The 13,197-nt window shown below is 42.2% G+C and overlaps 1 protein-coding gene across 4 annotated transcripts in view; it reads left to right on the forward strand.

Moving 5' to 3' along the window:
• Positions 1-13,197, forward strand: part of LOC308091233 (FYVE, RhoGEF and PH domain-containing protein 4-like) — a 134,103-nt gene that overhangs the window by 66,740 nt on the left and 54,166 nt on the right. The window contains exon 1 of one of the 4 annotated variants that reach the window (XM_080436683.1): positions 5,592-5,711. The exons of the other annotated variants lie outside the window; for them this stretch is intronic. Within the exon in view, the coding sequence (XP_080292809.1) occupies positions 5,621-5,711 (91 nt within the window). The 5' untranslated portion in view covers positions 5,592-5,620. Of the gene's footprint in view, positions 1-5,591; positions 5,712-13,197 lie in introns of those variants that run through there. 4 annotated transcript variants of the gene reach the window in all.

Here is a 13,197-nt window from a genome sequence, read left to right on the forward strand (position 1 = left end):
CAGCAAAATGAGTTAATCTAGCATCCTTGCCGATGCAAGGATGTACACGACATGCTCATCCATTTTTACACACTTAAAGTCATTAACAGGTGCTGTCAGTGATATTCTTTTTTTTTAAACAAAAAGTTTATTTAAAAAAAGTTAAAGCTCTATATTGTGATATTAATCATTGCTATAGAGTGTTTGTTCAGTAACAGGGGTCCCCTGTCTCTCCAGCTCTTTAATACCCAAAACAAACCATAAATACACAGGTGGGTTGCAAATTTAAATCAATCAGGAAAGAGAACTCCACAAAGATCATTTATCATATTATTTGCGTTTAAATTTTTGTCCTGACCTGAAATTTATTTTTTCTCTTACTGAACAAACACTCTTCTACAGTAACGATTACTGTCAGAATATAGAGCTATTTAACACTCATTTTAACAAACAAAAATATAACTTACTGCACCTTTAACAATTAACACTCACTTTGCTGTGTAGGCAAATGGAACAGGTATACCTCTCTCATCAACTCTCATTTTTATAGGATGTCCATTTGGCCTTAGCATGGTTTAAACATGCCTTTGTAATAGAACAGTGGTTTCCTGTGTGTGTGTGTGTGTGTGTGTGTGTGTGTGTGTGTGTGTGTGTGTGTGTGTGTGTGTGTGTGTGTGTGTGTGTGTGTGTGTGTGTGTGTGTGTGTGTGTGTTAAGTGCAGCAGTATAGGAACCACATCAAGGAGTAAAAGGTTGATACTAATTGTGCAATGGTGCCGCGTCAACTAAGACAGCAGAACTACAAGCTCACAAGGGCGTCATGCTGTGGCACGTGGTGAGCTTATAGATCTGCTGTTTTTAGGTGCGCAACGCGGCGCGCAACCGAGTATAAATAATGTGTCAGTTACACCTCAATGTTTGAGGTTCACTGTACACAGCCATGGAGTCTCACAGCTCACGGTTCCCCAAACAGACTTCTGCAAAAGGTAAAGAAAATAACAGAAATGGTTGACAGAAATGACAACTTTTGCTTCGAGAAGCAGTTTTGTTAAAATGTTTACGCTGCAGCAGAATTGCCTTTCCTGTTGCGCTTAGAAATGAGCGTGAGAAATAACAAACACTACAGCCTAAAGTGAACATGCGTTTTAGGTCATTGTCCGGTTGGAGCTTGTTGTCTTGTTTGTTTGTCTGTGCGCCTTTGAATGTTTGCACAAGGAATGAGCCTGAGGAGGCTAACCGATAAAATATTTATGGAAAAATGACAGATTATAAGCTTTGGGCTTAATTTCTGTTAATTACTGTAGGCTACTGTGTGTGTGTGTGTGTAGAGTTAAAGTGAGCAAAGCTTCAGGCTGTTACCGTGCTGTTTGTTAATCATTGAGCAGTCAGGTGATGCGAGGCGCTCTGTAGACCTAGGCACGGCTGGCAGTCACACAAGCTGGACTTTCCCCTCTAGTTGTCTGTCTTCTCATCTGACAGACTAATGCTTAAACTTTAGGCTATACTGTAGTTGTTAAGAATGTGGTTTAGGTCAGTGGTTGTCAATGACCCCCAAATTGATATATATTTGGCCCTTGGACCCCCATCTGAAGATGTTTTGTGCCAGGGACCGCCAGAAGCAAATATTTGAGTTTAAAAGTTTTGCTTAAAAATATATATTTATTTTCAAATGTTCACGATTAAAAAAAGATAGCAGATCTACAAGGTCATCGCATATAGTTTCAATGTACATAATGTTATTTAGATAGCATGTTATTTAGACGGATGCTAGGTTCATTGTTTACCTGGTAAACTATACTGTTCTCTCTGCATTCTAATTTATGCGATTATTATTTACCTTGTTTATTGTAAGTCGCTCTGCATAAGAGCGTCTGCTAAAGGCTTAAATTAAAAAAATTGTCATTCATGTTTTGTGTCGGCGTTATGACACTTTATTCAGTTCTGCCACTTTGCTCAGGTGTAGTCAGCCGACACCGTCGTTCAAGTAAATATAAATGAGCTTTTTAGTGTTTATGTTTTGTAGCAAACGTGCCACTTTGCTCAGGTGTAGTCAGCCGACACCGTCGTTCAAGTAAATATAAATGAGCTTTTTAGTGTTTATGTTTTGTAGCAAACGTGTCAGTTAGTGTCTGTGTGTCTGTCTTCCCACCTCTATCACACACTCTCTTTCTCTTTCACACACACACTCTCTCTCTTTCACTCTTTCTCTCTCGCTCTCGTTCTTTCACACTCTCTCCCCAGCTTGTACCCGCTTGGCCGCTTCCTTCCTCATCATCTTCATATAGTCTTCCCCTCTGTTGCCTGCATGCGTGCTCAGCCTGTTCAGTTCACCACTTAAGCCCTGTTTTGTACCTCAAGTTTCACCCAAAATAGGGATGACCGGTTGAAAGTGGTTAAAGGACCATGTTGCCAGTCCCCCCCGGCCAGGTGTGGAGGTCAGTGGGGAGCTAGTGGAGGGGTTTAGGCGTTTAGGGTGCACCATATGTTTGATTGATATGATATGATATAATATTGATAATATTGATCATGAAATAAAACATATGTCACATGTAACATACACCTGACCCACCATAATCAAAATGATGACGCAAACAAGCTTACGGCTTGTTTCCATTGTGCTTGTGTTGTCAGGCAGAAACCTTGTGTCTCCATATTTGAACTTATTTTTTTTGTAAACTAATGCCCTACTTTGTCATACAGAGATGAAAGACAGAGAGACAAAAGTAGAAAGAATAGCGGCTATTTATGCTGTTTTTGCTTTAAGTGTAAGTGGTTAAGTGTGTCTGTGGCTTTTATAAATATTGAGCAAATGAAAAGCATTAACAAGAGCTAAGTAATAAAACTACATTGGATCCATTGGAGCACAGGTTCTTTTTTCCATTTTCTGAAAAATAACCATTTTGAACGTACAAGGTTTCCACCGACAGTGACGATATGTTCCTTTTTTATTGGTGGTGCAGGAACCAATGTGACGTTATGACAGTAATAATAATAATACATAAGATTTATATTGCGCTTTTACTAGGTACTCAAAGTCGCTTTACAGAAACAAGACAAAAACAACTTTATTATGAAGAACTAGTTAAATTTTATGTTGGGAATGCGAGTCTGAAAAGGGGCAGCTCTGATGAGCTGGGAGCTGGGAGTGAGTCCCACAGTGAGGGGGCGGGGCCACCGAGAAGGCCCTGTCACCCCAGGTTCGCTTATTTATCCTGAGGGTGTCCAGGAGGTTGGCATCACCCGACCTGAGGGAGCGGGAGGGGGGGCGAGGCGTTGGATAAGTTCAGAGAGGTAGCCTGGTTGTTGAAGGCCTGATAGGTAGTGATTAGTATTTTGAAGTCAATTCTGTGCTTGACTGGGAGCCAGTGGAGGTTCACGGAGGACTGGTGTGATGTGGTCCCTGGATCGGCTTCTGGTGAGCAGGCGGGCGGCAGAATTTTATACGTACTGTAGTTTCTTGAGAACCTTGGTGGTGACGCCGTATAGTAGGCTATTGCAGTAGTGGAGTCTGGATGTAATGGAGGCATGAATGAGTGTCTCAGCAGCAAGTGTGTGAAAGGCTGGGACGAAGGCGGGCAATGTTGCGAAGATGAAAGAAGGTTTTTAATGGAGCCGTCAATGTTGAGGGAGAAGTCATGAGTGGAGCGGGTGAGGGAGTCTGGGGCCAATGATGAGGATTTCAGATTTATTGCAGTTGAGTTTTAGGAAGTTTGTTTGCATCGATGTTTTGATGTCGGTCAGGCAGGAGGTGAGGGTGGAGTGGGTGGTGGCAGTGATGGTTGGTGGAGGGGAGGTAGAGTTGTGTATCATCGGCATAAAGGTGTCTCTCCACCAAACGGACTACTTCAGACTACAGCAGAAAGGCAGTCTGTTGAAGTCGTAAGTAAAAAAGTTCTGCGCAAACTGTAGCAAACTGTCGGCCGACGGCACAGCATGTAGCCTGCCAGTGTTGCCAGGTCTGCTTATTATAAGCGACTTTGGGCTTGTTTTCCTGTAAAGTTGCTTGTAAATTATTCATAGTTGCGGGTTGCTTTTGTTTGGGCTGCTTATTTGGGCTTGCTTTCGAGATACCTTTTGAAAACAGCTGATGTAATAGGGCTCAAGTGGTAAAACTGGTCGCTTCTTTAGGGCTTGTTTTCATAGACACGGTCGCTTGTTTCACTCACAGAATCTGTCAACACTGAAGCCCTCAGTTTGGACCAAAAGAAAGCAAGTACAAAACAGTACTGGCTTAACGGTGAAAACGGAGGCCGTGTCTGCGGAGTATCTGTCTAAGGGGGAGCATATACAGGACGATGTTAGTGATGTGCAGTAACATTCCCTCTCTCTAATGTCATTTAAGAAGCGTTCCACATTCTTGGTCACTGACAAAGGGAGAGCTGTACTGTACATCGTTATTATTTGATTTGATTGTTTCTCCTGATTCATTCTTCAGTTTCATGTAAAGCACTTTGTAACTTATTTTGGATGAGTGCTTTATAAATAGAATATATCTTGAGGACATCACTGATTCTTAGCCCTCTGTTGGTACTAAATGATATACCTTGATGCAGTGGTGGACAGAAACAAAGTATGTTTTGTTGCTGTCGGGCAGAAACCTCTTATCTCCATATTCTAACCTTTTGTGTTTTTTCTTAAATTAACGCCCTACTTGATCACACTACAGTGTCACTCAAAAAAGTATCAAAAGTAGCAGATCTACAAGCTTGAAACGTGGCACAAATCTGCTACTTTTGATACTCTTGCATTTGAATCCTGAAAAGTAACAGTTTTGGACCCGACAGCGACGATTTACTTGTACTTAGGCTGCCCCAACGCTCCTGGTTTCGTGTATAGAGGGGCGGGTGTATAGAGCCGGCGAGAGATTGCGCCTGATCCCATTGGTTCACCGATCTGTCCGTCAACCCCCGCCTCGTTAACACAACATTACGAGCGACGCCCACTGCACTCTGGTTGGTTGGGAAATGAAACACTTCCTCATACCGAGTACACCGACGCGCTGGGCCAGGCTTTTATTTTTTAGCAAAACTAAACAATAAAAGCCTGGAGATCGAGGCTAACTTGTACTGTACTTTGGTTCATCTTTTGAGTATTTGTACTTTACTTGAGTATTTCTTACTTCCAACTTATGACTTTCACTCCACTACATTTCAAAGACAATCTACAAGCTTGTAGATCTGCTATTTTATTTATTCATTCTGGGGGGACCATCAGCCAAAAATATCTATTTATAAAGATTTCTATTTCCAGTTGTCTTTAAAGGTGTGTGTGTGTGTGTGTGTGTGTGTGTGTGTGTGTGTGTGTGTGTGTGTGTGAGAGAGAGAGAGAGAGAGGGACACCGAGAGAGAGAGTGAGAGAGGGACAAAGAGAGAAACGGATAGAGATAGAGTCACAGAGAGAGAGAGAGAGGGGGAGAGGGAGAGGAGAGGAGGAGTCGGTTCTCTGTTGGTCCATATACTGAGCTGAGTCACTCATGATGCATTGCCTGCCTGGGAAGATCTCGTGCAACCACTAAACTTCCCATTTCTAGTGCTCCTCTGAGACGTACACACACGGGTGCACACACACACACACACACACACACACACACACACACACACACACACACACACACCCTCACACTCTCGCACGCACGCGCACACATGCACACACACCCACCCACACACTCACTCACAGAACGTGGATGCTCAGACATTCCGTGCCACTGGGATCGTGTCTCTCTCAGGCTATTGGGTGAGTTTTGTTGTGTTTCTCATGCTGTCCTTTGGATTCTCCTGCTCAGTGTTGACGCTGGTGCTTTTGTTGAGATTTGGTTAAGACGGGAAAAAGCTGTCCAAGTACAGAGCCAAGTTGGGTCCAGTTTTCTATATATACAGTAGAGGGTTTAAGTGTTTAACTTCTGTGGACACTGTGTTGGGGTTTCCTTTCCAAAGCAGAGCCAGCGTGGGAATTACTGTGTGTGTGTGTGTGGGGGGGGGGGGGGGTTACTTGTTCTCCCAGCTCTTACACTGAGGAGTGTGACACTGTTTATATACTTTATAAATATACACTCTAGAGCTGGCTTCAATTCAGTACCTACCACTGCACATTAGGAAGAAATAAACTTTTAGTTCAGGGTGTTTCCTTCTGCCTGCAAGGTTTTAAGACAATGGCACTTCATGACCGGGCTCAAGACTGAAGTCAAATCATGTTGATAAGATATGCTGCTATTTCAGTTTAACTTTGACTTCTTTATTTTTTACTTCTTCCTGTTTCTCTTTTTAAGCACTTTCACCCTGGTATCACTTTTTTGGGGTATGCTTTTATGTAGGTGTAAAATATTTCCAAACGTAAAATAATGCCCCCCCCCGCCCCCCAAAAAAAGTGCAGATCTTTAAAGCTCAGTGGTCCCACGTGCGCTTACATCTGGCAACAAACACTCATCGAAAGTAGCAGATGTGAGCTTGTAGATTCGCTGTTTTCTGCTAATCTATTTAGTGTAGAGCAGTGGTTCTCAACCGGTGGTCCGGGGACCACCAGTGGTCCTTGGGGGGGTACCAGGGGGTCCCCAGCGAAATTATTTAACATAGCGTAATCATTTTAAGCTTTGGCATTTTAAGCTTTGGCTATTCAAAAATAGCAGATCTACAAGCTCATAGCGCGGCACCGAGTGCCGCGCGGCACCGAGTGCCGTGCTATGAGCTTGTAGATCTGCTATTTTTGAAAATTTGTGAAAATGTGTACAAATCTATAAAATATATATTTTTTAAAGCAAACATTTATAACTCAAATCTTTGCTTCTGGGGGTCCCTGGCACAAAACGTTTTCAGATGGGGGTCCTCGGCCAAATGTATATCAATTTAGGGGTCATGAAAAAGGTTGAAAACCACTGGTGTAGAGGGAAAGCAGGAGGAGGCCCAGTAATAGACCCCTGGGGGACTATAATGTACATTACGTAGGTGTTTAAGTGGTAAATGTGGTCCCTACATTAAATAACACAGAGAGAATCTTTGGTATGGTAACCGGTTTGGGATTACAACAAGGCAAGAAGGTATTAAAGAGTTCTCTCAGACATTATGTATGTGTGTGCTCTGCCTTGAGGCAGCAGGCTTTGAATATTTTAGGCGAGAAAATGAGGCTTTTCAGCTATGTCAAGAAGACACTCCCTAACTGTATGCTGCCGGTGTGACAGGGTGGGGACACGTGAGACAGGTGTGCCGTTGTCTTTTATGCAACAACACTACGTTTCAGAGCATTGACACACACATTGCCTCAGAGGGACAGTGAGGGACAATAGAGGGAAAGATAAGTCGTTTAACAACTTTACACCTGGAAGGGAGTCTCTGTTTTTGGCACGTCAGTATTATAGGTGAAATACCTAGTTTCACGTATAACTAGACTACCTAGTTTTGCTGTTTTGGAAGTAGTGGTTAATGTAGGCTACCAAAGGCAGGGTGTGCAGGCCTCTTTAACTTGGCTGGAAAGCTGAGTGGAGTGGACAAGATGAAATGCAAAGGTAACGCCTCTTTTCTCATTCATGGCATGTTTCCTCTTGTCATAATAATTTATATGCACCTTTTCTAAATATTGTGGCCGTTTGTTGAAAGGCCAAAGTCCGCTGTTAGATTAGATGTTAATATGCTGTAACAAGTGAATTATGGATAAACCACTAAATGGATACTTTTATCTCATTTTAGTTAAGTTAATTTAAAAAAAAAATGTTGTCTGCTTAGAAATTGTCAGACTATTTTAAGCACTTCCCGGGACCGCCTCCTGTGTGTGTGTGTGTGTGTGTGTGTGTGTGTGTGTGTGTGTGTGTGTGTGCGTGTGCGTGTGTGTGTGTGTGTGCACACGTGTTTGCGCGTGTGTGTGTGTTTATGTGCATGAGGGAGCTAGAGAAAGACAGAGGCATACTGTACTGTGGGAATAAAGAGAAAAACAGCTTGACAGCTGTCAGCTTGACAAATAATGTCTCCATCCTCCGTGCCACTGTAGATGAACCTACAATTGCACTTTGACCTTTATTCCTATTTTATTATAATTACTATTTCTTTATTGTATCCCTTCTATTCATTAATTCTCTTTCCAGTATAGCTCTTTAAATGAGACTGGTTTGAGTGTGAGAGAATCTGTCCCTTGCATTCATGCATTATTTCATATACAGCATATCTGGAATATATCGTAAAGATAATGTATATTGTTTTCCAGCATGGGTAGATTCAACAACCTTCTGTTTTCAATGACATACTCACAGAGTGAGGAAAACGTACAGCTGGCATTTTTACATAAAATGTGTACTGTACACAATTGGAATTCACACCAAAACAGTCATTTTCTCCTCTGCAGTCCTGCAGATTTAGTACATGACCTTTACAGAAGGAGTTCTGGATTCGTCCACGTCCTTGTGTACTGTATGTCTTTTTATATATTTCGTCTCGCTGTCGGAAATCTTGTATGTCATTTTTTGATGTACAGTAATAGAAAAAAATCCAATGGACGTAGTAATTATTTAGTCACAAGCTCTTTACTTTTCATCGGTTAAATATTTATAAAACCCGTAGATAGGCTTAACCAGACTTTAACTGACTTACAAGAATTCACAAACATAGGCAAAATATCAGATCTGCAAACTCACAACATGTGAGCTTGTAGACTGGCTATTTTATGTGTTTTTGTGCGACGTTCTTGGAAGTACGGCATTAATTTACAAAAAAAAACATAAAAAGAACCGTGGAGATAGCAGGTTTCTGCCGGACAGTGACAATTTATTAGGAGAGAGGCAGATGCGTCCAGCCTCAGTAAAATAAATGTTCATCTTCAGAAGGCAGTTTCCATGGCAGCCAAGTCCTCCCAGACTGAAAGCAAGGACACCGAGGTTGAGCTCCACTTCAAAGGTTCATCTCCTTCACCGAGACACAGCAGGACAGTGCTTCACTAGTGTTTTAAAGACGGTGTGCCGTGATTTTCTGTGATTTTTCTCCCCCCTAAAACATGATCATCAGGTATTATGGTTATACTAGGAGGAAGATTTTTTTCAAAAAAGTGTACAGAAAATTGTTAAAATTATGTTTTTATGTGGACACGCCTCCAGTTCAGAGCATCGCAGTTCCCGCCCACTTCCTGGTTTTTCGTGGTGCCGGAAGGAAAAGCTCAATGCATTTTTCCCATTGACATTTCCAAAAATATTTATATCAATTAATTTAAGCCTCGAATCAAGCCATCCAGGGTCCTGGTGAATCATGACCATAACACGTTTTTTTCTGTGATTTTTTTTATTTTATATTTAATGATATGATATACTATATTTAATAAATACCCTCTGTTTTGCCGTTTTCAAAAAAGTTTTTTCACAGAATCAAACGTTTTATGGTCATGATTCACCAGGACCCTGGATGGCTTGATTCGAGGCTTAAATTAATTGATATAAATATTTTTGGAAATGTCAATGGGAAAAATGCATTGAGCTTTTCCTTCCGGCACCACGAAAAACCAGGAAGTGGGCGGGAACTGCGATGCTCTATACCTGGTTCTCACCTTAGCACCTCCTCCTCCACCACCTTAGCACCACCCACCTGTCCTAGTCCCTCCTCCTCCTCATGCCCACACCTGTTGTGTTATGATAATGAGGGGGAGGGTATGTTTTTACTGTGTCATTAAAGTGCTGTTTTTCTATTGGCACGTTTGACCCTCAAGGTTTCAGCCTCCAGGTAGAAACTCAAAATAGTCAGAGAAGACATGAAACACCATAAAAACACCACCAGGGGGCTTAATGATGTTCTATCAACCTCATAGACACATGAAAAACAGAAAAAGTGCAAAACCATGGCACCACCTCTTCCAACATCCAACAAAAAGTTTGGACATTAAGTGTTTGGTAGATTATGTTAAGTCACTTTAAGATTTCTTTGGCTATTCAAAAATAGCAGATATACAAGTTCATAGCGCGGCGATGAGCTTGTAGATCTGCTATTTTTTGAAAAATATTGAAAAATGTGTGCAAATCTTTGAATATATAAATGTTTTAAAGCATTTTTAACTCCGATCTGTGCTTCTGCATTTTGGGGAGCAACATACTGTTAGGATTTAGAAAACATGTTTAGACATCCTCCTATAATTCTAGTAACCTCTGTGGCCTTGGTGGTGTCTCGGTGGTGTCTCGGTGGTGTCTCGGTGTGTGCCCGTTTCTCCTCACTGGCTGGAGCACTTGATCTGATTTTGCACACAGCCATTGTCCATTACCATCTGAACTTAACTGCGAAGCCCGTTTCTCAATTTCATCAAATCTCATCTTTTTATTAGCCATTATGTGTCAAACAATGGGAGATGACGTTGCCAGGTTTCGCGCGAGAAATAAGCAGCAAGGTCTGTACTTTCGCCTGCGCCCTTCACCGGGGCTTGGGTGCTCTTATCCCCCTACGGGTATGGTCTAGTACTACTAAGTACTTTAACAGACTATGGGCTCTATTCAGGGCTAGATTTGAACAAACCACTAATTACGGATTTCGGACTAGGCAAGAGGCGTTTCCCCGCAAAATTCGGTATTCTATGGCACCCCCCTCACCCGCCAAACACCTGAGCTACCCGTTACATTATGCATAGGTGTGGTTTGGGCGTTACAATGATAAAACCAATCACCGTGCCAGAAGCCATTGCCTTTAAGAGAAGACTGCGCTAGCCGTCATCCCCGATCCAATATATGCTCTAGCCTATCTACCTGTCTGCAGTCTCTGCACTGTTGCCTGGTCTGATTATTATAAGCCGCATTGGGCTTGTTTTCCTTCTTTTTTTTTATTTTATCCAAATACATTTTTATATTAATTTGTAGCCTATTGTGTTCACAATAAGCTTGTCATATTAGTCAGATCCGGAATAGTATATGAAAGCCATTTAAAATATTTATACTATTGGTACACACCGGCTGCTCCCAAATAACTAATTACATCATGTTGCGACAACGCTCCTACGTGGTACACAGACAAACAGTAGCACATGGGTATAATAAATTGGACAGTTTTAGGAAAGGTCTATAGCCTATGTACTCACGTTGGCTGTTATCGTTCTATTTCCACCATTCTAATGGATTCCAGGGGTGTGTAAACATCTCTGAAGTTGCTCCATAGTTTCCTCTGAAGTGACGCAGTTAAAGTTAACTTACATCCATATTGTCCCCGTTATCTTTCATCATCCACCTTTGTTCAGTAATCCCGAACAGAGCTAAACTTTAAGTTTACATCAATCAAAGCCTCTCAAACCCAGACACATTGCTGCGATGCGTATGTGCGTCGCCTACCTACCCAAAATAACAGACATACAAGCTATCAACGGCGCTGCGTCATGTCGTGTCGACAGCTTACAGATCTGTTATTTTGGACAGCATACAATGAGGCGCGCGCGCGCCACGGAGTAGCCTATCACTAAACCAAAAACATTACATTACGTGGTCAACAACATACTAGACATGTAACTTGCTTGGAGCTTTTAATGCAGTGGTTCTCAACCTGTGGGTCGAGACCACAATGGAGCACCCAACGCCTGGCGAGCTTGTAGATCTGCTATTTTCACAATATTTATCTGTGGAACCGAGTCAAACAAAATGGGGGGGGGTCCCCAGTTCAAATATGGTTATTTTGGGGGGTCATGAACGTAGCGTTTACGCGGGGAATATAATAATAATATAGGCTAATATATATAATATAGGCTATAATATAATATTCACCCGCAGCATGGGTTTAATGAGACAGCAGCCAAAATGAAAATCACACTATGATCCGATCATCTTATAAAAAATGTAAGTGCTTAAGATTTTAGCCCAAACCCAACTGGACCCGACCCGGCCCGTCGGCACCGGCTGAGCCGGGTCTACGTTTTTTTTACATCCAAATAAATTCACATATAATTAATTTGTAGCGTAGGCTATTGTGTTCACAATAAGCAACTTGTCATATTAGTCAGATCCCCAAGAGTATATGAAAGCCATTTAAAATAGTTATATTCTTACACAGCTGATGCCAAATAATTAATCAACAAATCGCAAAAATGATTACGGTTATTCTATGAAACATATATTTCATAGAATAACCATAATCATTTTTAAAATGGTTATGGGGCAGTGTATATTTATATAGCCCTATTTGCTCCAAGCTGTTTTTTAAATAAAATATAGACTGTTGGAATAGGGTAGAATGACTCCTGTTCTTAACGAATTACCAAGATTTAATGAGAAATAAGGCTTCTTTAGAAAAATTACTGACGGGCTGGGCTGGGTCTAATTTGTCAATTATTAGTCGAGCCGGGCTGAAATATTTAGGGGATATGAAAGCTCTAGTTAGTAGTTTGAAGTGCTCATGTGGCCTTAGTTGCTTCTTTTTGTTTTCATAGACCTGCGGACTGCGGTTGCTTATTTCTCGCCAAGGCTGGCAACACGGCTCATGGTCCAACGCACAAAGCCATTGTAGTGTCTGTGTGCACTTGGCGGGTGATTTTATGAACCGGCGGGTGGTATTAGATTCCACTATCCCCCCTCCCCAAGCCGTACCCATGTGTGGGTTGAGAATGTCAATGTGGGGGATATAGCAACAACACGCCCACGGGCACACCTCCATGCGCAAATAACGGTGTCGGCATAATGGTGACGGGTAGAGCAGGTGCTAGAATAACCTATTGGGGCGGCGCAGCTCCATTATCCGGATTTAACGTGGTTTAGAGGGGGGAAAACTTCCACAGAATAGAGCGGTCAATGCCCTGTCCTTGTTCTGGGGGGCGAACAAACATTTGGTGATAACAGCCGTTCTACAAGCTCACAGCGCACGTTGTGAGTGCTGGTATACAGACCAAGTATAGAGCCCTGGAGGACTCATGGGGACCTCTTTTATACTGTACTTTGTCTATTCGAAAATAGCCTATCTGCAAGCTCACAGTGCACTTTGTGAGACCTGGTGTACAGACCAAGTATAGAGCCCTGGAGGACCCAGGGACCTCTTTTATACTGTACTTTATCTATTCGAAAATAGCCGATCTACAAGCTCACAACTCACAGTATACTTCCTTCCACCACTTGTCAACATATGGGCCTGGATTCTCAGGGAACCCTTTTCCTCATTCCATGTGTTTATATCAGCAGCAGGTCTATAAGAGGCTCCTTCCTCTTTAAGAGACTGCAAACTGCTCTGAAATGAGCCAGAATGGGCCCCTTTGTGTCCACTAACAACTTAATGTTCACATGCTTTTATTTAGCGCTGCG

Source organism: Gymnoscopelus braueri (assembly GCF_963280865.1).
Source record: "Gymnoscopelus braueri genome assembly, chromosome: 9".
In the NCBI taxonomy this organism is placed as follows: domain Eukaryota; kingdom Metazoa; phylum Chordata; class Actinopteri; order Myctophiformes; family Myctophidae; genus Gymnoscopelus; species Gymnoscopelus braueri.